The 8263-nt window shown below is 39.6% G+C and overlaps 2 protein-coding genes across 3 annotated transcripts; one reads left to right on the forward strand and one right to left on the reverse strand.

The window, feature by feature from the left end:
- The first annotated feature begins 2187 nt into the window (after positions 1-2187).
- LOC129771868 (UPF0489 protein C5orf22 homolog) lies at positions 2188-4273 on the forward strand. Of its 2 annotated transcripts, none has more exons than XM_055775985.1 (3): positions 2188-2325; positions 2521-3171; positions 3227-4273. In XM_055775985.1, exons 2-3 carry the CDS (start codon positions 2768-2770, stop codon positions 4038-4040), a joined length of 1218 nt encoding a protein of 405 aa, XP_055631960.1. In that variant the 5' UTR covers positions 2188-2325; positions 2521-2767; the 3' UTR covers positions 4041-4273. The 2 variants fall into 2 exon arrangements, with proteins under 2 accessions (XP_055631960.1, XP_055631959.1); XM_055775984.1 differs by having other exon boundaries at positions 2194-2348.
- LOC129771872 (protein Gemin2) lies at positions 4198-5253 on the reverse strand. The gene is made up of 2 exons (XM_055775991.1): positions 4928-5253; positions 4198-4872 (listed from the first exon to the last, which is right to left on the reverse strand). Exons 1-2 carry the CDS (start codon positions 5141-5143, stop codon positions 4321-4323), a joined length of 768 nt encoding a protein of 255 aa, XP_055631966.1. The 5' UTR covers positions 5144-5253; the 3' UTR covers positions 4198-4320.
- Positions 5254-8263: the final 3010 nt, after the last annotated feature.

Here is an 8263-nt window from a genome sequence, read left to right on the forward strand (position 1 = left end):
TATAAAATTCTAACTATTGGTCGAAAATATCGTCAAAAGAAGTAGGGCTTTTGTCTCAGTGTCATTTGCTCGCTTTCTTTTCAGTTTCACTTGTTTATGTAGGAGTATCGTACCACTGCGATCATTAGTTTGATCTATTGTAGTGAACTTGTGTCCCCTGTTTCCTTTTAATTTTTCATGACCCCGAACATTCACCAGCTTTTTTCAAACCTTTCCAACCAAAAATCCACAAGTATATAGAATGAATTCAATAACAAAGCGACTTCTACTTCAAAATCTGGAGAACTTCAAGTGGTCTGAATACATATTGTCTCTAGAAGACATTAGTTCATTTGCACTAGAGAATTCGAATGATTTTGGACCTATACGACCACTTCACAAATCAAAGGTTTTCCGGTTACATACCGGTTACATCAGTTTTATGGATATGGTTTGAGTTACAACCAAGGCGGTATAATAAGGTGGAACGTTATGTCAGAACTGCTGTTCAGCCATTACTTGAGTTCGAATTGACAGCGGCCAAACGAACGGCTAGTGTTTTCCGAGAAAGAGGATAACAAATGGCATGCAATGAGGAGTGCATGCCGCTATGTGTTTGCTGCGCATAAATGTTGGTTTTGTTTACGCTGTTGGCATCATTGTAGTGTTTCGGTGACTGCTGCAAGTTATTGTCTGCATTGCTGTTCTACGGGACGTGAGGGTTGTTGCCGTTGCTGCTGGGATTGGAAACTCAGCGATTGTGGGAGCTATGCTAGTGGGTATATAAAAGAGGTGGCTCTTAATAACCGGTGGGCTTGTGCCGTACTGCTTTAGCCGAAGACTCGCCTGATCGTTCGGGTTGTGAGACACAACAGCTAGTTCGATTGAAACCAGCCCAGCGTAGGTATATGTTGGTGGGGACCGCTATGTAGCATAAAGATTTGATCTACTTTGTTTATAAACAAAAAAAGCCGCTGTCATTTTTCATCCCCTCTCGCATCATCCATGCCTTATCGTCATACTGTCGAAAACGAACCACCTGTCAATTCCAGCTCCTTGGTTACAACCAAAACTTCAAAACTGAAATAAACAGTTTCCTTCGATATGATTGTGAAGACATTTGAAGACATTTTTTCGTACCATGTGAAGATATTTTATAAAAATCACCTGGCATTCCTGTAGCAGAGACACATGCATGTTTACCGCATGATGTCTATAATATGGTGGGCCAAAACGTTGAAACCGCTTTGCGCACACAATATGCTTGTGCTTTATTGTTTCCATTTTTCACTGTGAACTTTATTCAACCCCTTGCGTTGCAACTGTTCTGTTTTTTTCATTTAACAAAAAGTATATTTTCGAATGAAGTATTTGTTAAATTTTAGACACTTGTACACTGAGAGAAATATTTAGTGAATATAACGAATTTTTTGGTAAATAATACCAATCTATAGTCATTTTCGACCGTACTAATAAACACGTATGTCAAGCAGAACCATGATTCGTAAGCCCAATATCGGCTACATTTTCCCGCTGAAAATGCACGTAACAGAATTATATCCATATAATATTTCCGTATTGCATTATGGCAACAATGAAAATGGTTAATACGCGTTTTTCTCACCAGTTTTCAGATATGACATTATTCAGGTTTACAAATGTTATCGAGTAAAATGTTCTAAACTCTTGTAGGGATGTGGGTTTGTTGACAATATGTACAAAAAATTTGTACATTCTACTAATTTTGCATTACCAAATGTATTTGGTAGTTTTCGACCGGGGATTTTTCTAAGTGTAAACAGCCACTGCCCCGGCTGCCCCAAGGTGCTTATATCAATGTATAACAGGTGAAGCAACATCATCACTATAATAAGAAGGTGATTACGGTTTGTGGAGCGGGGGTTGTTTGTTTTGTTATCGCTAGGATACGCCATTATTGCATTTTCACACGCGAAAGTAGTGGAAATGAGAATGAAATTCTACAAAATAATCCCTTCTTTTTCACATAAATTCGCGAAAGCCGATCGGCAGGCATCGTTCGAATAAGCGTCGTAACAGTTTGTAGAGAGTCGCCGGCAGCGTTCTGATGCTGTTTGTAAACAATACCGACAGCAATTCCAATATGGCTGAAAGTGCATTTCATATGATTGTTTCACCTGGTATATATAGAGGCGCCTTGGGCTGCCCCTCGCTGCCGTTAGATTAGCGTAAACGTCTCAGCCGTAAACAAACCATCTCTCTCCGTCACACAACAATCTCCGGAAAGGTGCGAGCACAAGAGTCGACCACTGTTTGTCGGACTGATTTGCATGATGTTATTCTGTCGTGTTTGTGGCATATGATATAGTAAGCTATTGAAAAACATACAGGTTTGAAACAATTTAAATATCCTACAAAACAAAATAGTTTTTTTAATTATTTTTTTTATTTTATTGCCCGGAGCAATACGTTTGCCCGGTTAATTTTTGTTTTGGAATACAATACCGCGCCACAATATTTCTAGCCTAGTACACTTTTTTCAAGTGGTTGTTTCTGTTGCAGTTGTTCACTGTGGCGATTTATTCCGGTCACGGGTGAATCGAATCGAAGCGAATGCAGATTGGTGGGAAGTGGGCGAAAGCACTAGTTTTCGATGACAGCACCAATCAACCAAACGGAGAAGTTCTAGACAAGGTCATAAACATCGGCATCTGATAGAGATACTTTAGAAACTCTGATATATATTGGAAAAAAAAACAAATACGCGGGGCGCCAGGCATTAAACGATAATTATTGTTTGCGAGGAAAAATGAGTGACGATGACGGAGGGCGATCAACCAGCGCAACATCAACACAAGCGGCAGCCACTGTTGAAGGCAGCAATCAGACGGGAGACCAACCAACAGTGAGTGCACGGGTATTCCCAAAGGTTCCAATATTCGTCGTCGAAGACCATCACGACGTGCTGACCTTTCTGTATCGGTGTCTTGGATCGAGACACCTTCCTTTGCGAGGAAACAAAATTATCCACTTCGATTCCCATCCGGACATGTGCATCCCGAAACATATGCCCGCGGAATACGTGTTCAATAAGGAGGACCTGTTGGACAGTATCAGTATTGAAAACTGGCTGATGCCTACGGTTTTTGCTGGCCACGTCGAACGGATTGTGTGGATTAAGCCAGAGTGGTCCGATCAGATGCCGAACGGGAAGTGAGTATTTTGGATACGTTCATAAAATTTGGCGGCTTACGAAATTTTCTTTCAGATACCAATTCAACGTAGGAGAATACGAGGGCAGCATTCGGACCGATTCTACACTGGAGTATTTCGTGTCAGATGGGTGCTATCAACCGGAGGAGAATTTAGAAAAAAAGAAAGCTCTGAAATTGGACGTTTCTTCCATCGCAGAGTATAAAGCGATCGATGAAGATGAACTCAAGGATGGATATATTTTGGATATCGATTTGGATTATTTTAGCACGCACAATCCTTTCTTGAAAATCTACGACAAGGTCGACCTATACGAGAAGCTGAAAGAAATTTTCATCTCGCCCGAGCTGGCTGACAGCACAGAAAACGATCTGGAGAAGTTACAGCGAATCGCCAAGAATCGAGAAGAAAAGCTTGAGTTCCTCGAATCGATATTCCTTTATTTGGAAGAAGTGGGTGATCTAAAACATTTTCTCGTGGATTACCAGCAGGAAATAAGCCAGGAGTATACCCAATTACTGCAGAAAGTTACCACTCTGGTGACAATTCTGAAAAAGGAATACGCCGAGGAGGAAATTGATTGGTCAATGATCTACGACGCCGGCTGCACTTGTGACATTACGGATCTACCTCACCACGAATCGACTCGAGAAGAGATTCAGGCCATGATTACTCAATTCGAAAGTTTCCTCACGCAGCTTCCATCTCCAACTGTGATCACTATCTCTCGATCGAGTGAAGACGATTACACCCCGGCCGAACAGGTCGAATTGATTCAAGAACTCGTATTGGCGGCATTGAAAAAGTGCCTTAAAAGTGAACTTGACGAACCCATTCTGTACTATAAAGATCAAGAATTTAAACTCTAGGTCTAAATTCTTTTCGGGTGAAGTTTTTATTTAATTTACACTCGAACGAACAAAACTGAAAACCAGTGCATTATCATTATAATATAAATTATACTGAATATTTAAAAGTGTTAATAGAATTATTCTCCTGAAATAAGACAATGATAGTAATAACATCTGAAACGTTTATCAAAAGTTTAATTTATCAGACGATGTTTAGTATTGATGCATAATAATCAAAACGAAATATGAAATTTATTCTTCTCTTACTCTCTTACTCCCTAGGTTCACGATCCCAACTTCAAACGGTGTTATCTCCCAAATCAAGCTGATTGAAATTCTTTGAAATTATACAAATGAGCAGATTCAATGGCAGTACTCTCAATTCCTCCTCGGCCGCCAGCTCGTTCCGCATCGCAATGCATGCCTTAGCAATGTCCCTGAGGATGCTATGGATATACGGTTCCAGCGGGGCAATTATACACGCCAGAATAGCATAGATCCACTGCGTTATCCAGTCCTTACGATACATACGTTCCTCTACTTCCTGCTCGTCCTCATTCTGCTTCCCCTGGAGCCACTCGTACAGATATTCGAGCAGCACTTCCAGATTTCGCTGCGGTATACTCAGCAGGATCCGTACGAGAGGCTGATTTTTGGCACAATAATCGTGCAGTTGTTTTCGATTGTCGAAATTCAAATAGATGTTAGTCTTGCGTAGATTCTCGTGAAAGTGTTCACTGCCACGATAGTGCGTTATCGTATCCCGCAGTTCGGTGAACTTTTTGTTCTGCAGCGATTCCCACTCTCTGGTCGGTATGAGCGCTTGCGGTGCGACATTCTTGAGCAGTTCCTAAAAAACAAACATGTGTATTAAATTATCATTTCAGCAGTTGGTTTCATCTTACTTTAGGTATGGCACCGCTTCCCGATGGAATCTTGCTGCTCTGCGCTTGTAACCGTTTTGGGCTCGGTCTAACTACGACAACGGCGGGACAGTGTTTACGTTCGTAAATAACCTTCTGTAGGTACTGCTCACCGGTCACAGGCTGAAAATTCGGATTGAAATCCTGATCCGGTGGATCCACTGCCAAGGCGCGCTGTTGGATAACTTCCACATCCATCGATAATATTTTCAACACAAGAATTTAGATTCACAAACAGTTTTGAAATAATACAGATGGAAAACAACCGAATTGTATCATAACTTGAATTCTATGATATTTTGACATTCTGTTTTATTATTCGAAGGGAAAGACAGTATATCGGAAACTACACCTAGAAAATTGCTTACTTAAACCAAACCAAAAATGCAAACGCATAACCCTGCGTAGTCAGTGTTTTTTTCAAGTGCATTTTGCTTGAAAAAAAATTATCTTGGACCTTTTTTCCCCTCACACTATCTGTCAAATGTTTCTCCAATCAAAGAAACAAATGTTTTCGTGATTTAGTTCGCACCGGTTTTCGTTTCAGTTTATTTACGTTTGTGTCCGAATCAGAATAATACTCGGGAAAGCGTGATTAAAAATTCATTGTTCAGAGAAGTACTGTCCGAAGTGAGTCCGAGTAAAAATGCTCCGGTAAGTTTCCATCGTTTCCCCTCGGATGCGTTCTTACAAATGCACTGGGTCAGTTTTCGAGGAGACGATAAACTTATTCCCAACAAGGGTTCCCGTGTCTGTGGAGTGAGTGCAATGGTTGAAATATTTTAAACTAAGATTGTTGCAAAGTTTTCATTTACTTTTAAAGTATCATTTAAATATAAATACATTGTTCCAGTTCAACCGAAAAGGGAACCTGGTTAAACTTCGAAACGCCTTTTCAGCAATTAGGCCGATTGTCGAGCAAGAGGACTACGTTCATCACCAACACGTAGCGCAGATTCTTTTGTCGCTATATTCATAACTACGCGGATTTCATCCCGGAAGATCCCGATCCATGGAGTGACAACATCGTAGAATCTGAGTGTGAAATTCCGAAAATTTTTAAAAGCCTTGCGAAACTCTACCCATTGTGCCAAATATCAAAGGAAATGTGGCGACAGAAAGCTCAATGTTGGAAATCGAAATTCAATCAGCTGAGCAAGCAGTTCGAAGTTCCACAGCGTCTCAGTAAAGTGTTCAATGAAGACCAGATGCAGGTGGCACGATAGCCGAAGTATGTCCATTTAACCCTTTCCCGTAGAACATCGAGTCTCACTCGTGGGTACTTGAATAACGTAGGGAGCTAGAACGTTCAGCAGGCTAGTGAAATCACTTGATGTGTGACGTATTAAATAATACGGGAAAGGGTTAAGCATTATCCTTTGATCCTTTTTTCCTGCATTTTGTATGAACTCGAATGCAATAAATATTGTAATTTGTGTAATTCGTATATTTGTTTTGATGAAAGAAACTTTGGTTTAAGTTGTCTCAATAGTACTGAAATTTCAGTTCCTGCCAAAATATCAGCTAGATCTTTCTGATTCTGAACGCTAGCATTATTTGATGCAAAAAAAGTAGTTAGTTAATTTTTGTTGACGTAGGACTACGTCTTTCATTTCTATACTGGGGGGTAAGTTCAAAGTTTCGAAAATGAATGCGTTACGCCGGAGCAATCAGATTTTGAGCGTTATATTATTAAACCTAAACAGCTGAACGAAATGGTTGATAAACACTTAATTTGAAAGATAAAATGTCTATGCGTTATATGCTTGTTACTTTTTGATTCAAAAACTTGTTTCAATAGCCCTAAAATTGCTTTCAAAACAGGCTATTGAAATCACACCAATCGGTATATAAGCGAGTGCCGCTCGGAAATCTACTCAGTTATGATTGCGCAACGATTGAGGCACGATCGCTGGAATGAATGGATGTTTCCCTAACACAGACTTAAAAACCATGGAGCATGGGGAAATCAGCAGTGCAAAATAGATGCAAGCAGCGGATGCTTTTCTTCTCGTTTGCGTTTCTGCAAATCGAAATGTTTCCCTTACAACGGCAGTCCTACGTCAACCTTGCGGTTATATCATAGGTTTAACCCATCCATAGTTTTTATTTTTGATTTATTATACCTTTGATAACAATATTTTATCTATGTATTGGATCATCATGAGAAAACTAACATTTTTTCCCTCCTGATTAATGGATCTCTTTGATATTTATATAGGATTCTTTTTGACAACCAATTCGATTTTGTCCCACATGCAAACATTCACTCAGAAAAATCCTCGTTGAAAAACTACCAAATACATTTGGTAATGTAAACTGTTAATCTAGGGAATGTCAAAATTCCCTAGATGCTAGTAATTTGACTAGCTGGTTCGGATTCTACTCACAAAGAAAACGCTTCTTCCGTGGACGAATCGAGAGTAATTTATTTCTGTGATTTCTACAGTTTTTATACTAAAACTATCTCCCCAGTTCTTAATTCTACCCTCACCACACATAGCGATAAGCTACCTGAACATCTTATCACAATAATAACTGCCTGTTGGTGCGCAAGGGTATTCATTACTTCTCTTTTTGCCTTGGTGCCAAACTCCTTTTGCCTGCGTCATTTCAGTTATTCCTGCCATGTGTTCTACCTGCTTATCCGGCAATCTCTTTTTGCCTGCGTCATTCTAAGTACCTATTTTCTAGTTGTTTTCTCCCTTTCTCGCTCCTATACGAGATACGGGGAAAACATGTGTTTCATAATTCAGTTTCTCCTATTCTCGCCGTTGCTCGAGATAGGGAAACACATATTTCTTTTATTATCCCTAGATCGTAAACAAATTTTACCACCGGCCCTGATTTGACATTTCCGTCCGTAACATAAACATTAGTAGAATGTACAATTTTTGTGTACATACATATTATCAGAAAACCCGCATCCCTACCAGATGTTAGTAAATTTTACACGATAACATTAGTAAACTTGAATGTTTTCATATCTGAAGAATAGTGAGAAAAGCGCGTATTAACCATTTTTATTGTTGCCATAAGGCAATACGGAGGTATGATAAGGATATAATTCTAATACGTGCATTTTCGGCGGGATTGTGGGCCTACGTTTTGCTTGACATATATGTTTACTAGTACGGTAGATAATTACTATAGATTGGTAGCATTTACCAAAAAATATCATTATATTTACTAATTATTGGTAACGTTTGATAACCACCGGAGCGAAAAAGAAAGTAGTAAAATGACAACCATGAAAGCAACGACCGGTTCGAAAATATGTTGCTATGCTAAATAGCAACGATTAAAGTTGTGAAATTA

This window comes from Toxorhynchites rutilus, chromosome 2 (genome assembly GCF_029784135.1).
Source record: "Toxorhynchites rutilus septentrionalis strain SRP chromosome 2, ASM2978413v1, whole genome shotgun sequence".
NCBI classification, from domain to species: domain Eukaryota; kingdom Metazoa; phylum Arthropoda; class Insecta; order Diptera; family Culicidae; genus Toxorhynchites; species Toxorhynchites rutilus.

Bases quoted from the DNA above. Each gene is read 5' to 3' on its own strand.
- LOC129771872 (XM_055775991.1), bottom strand. From the start codon at position 5,143: ATGGATGTGGAAGTTATCCAACAGCGCGCCTTGGCAGTGGATCCACCG. The intron at 4,873-4,927 runs GTAAGATGAAAC...TTTGTTTTTTAG, and splicing joins GAAGCGGTGCCATACCTAAA to GAACTGCTCAAGAATGTCGC.
- LOC129771868 (XM_055775985.1), top strand. From the start codon at position 2,768: ATGAGTGACGATGACGGAGGGCGATCAACCAGCGCAACATCAACACAA. The intron at 3,172-3,226 runs GTGAGTATTTTG...ATTTTCTTTCAG, and splicing joins GATCAGATGCCGAACGGGAA to ATACCAATTCAACGTAGGAG.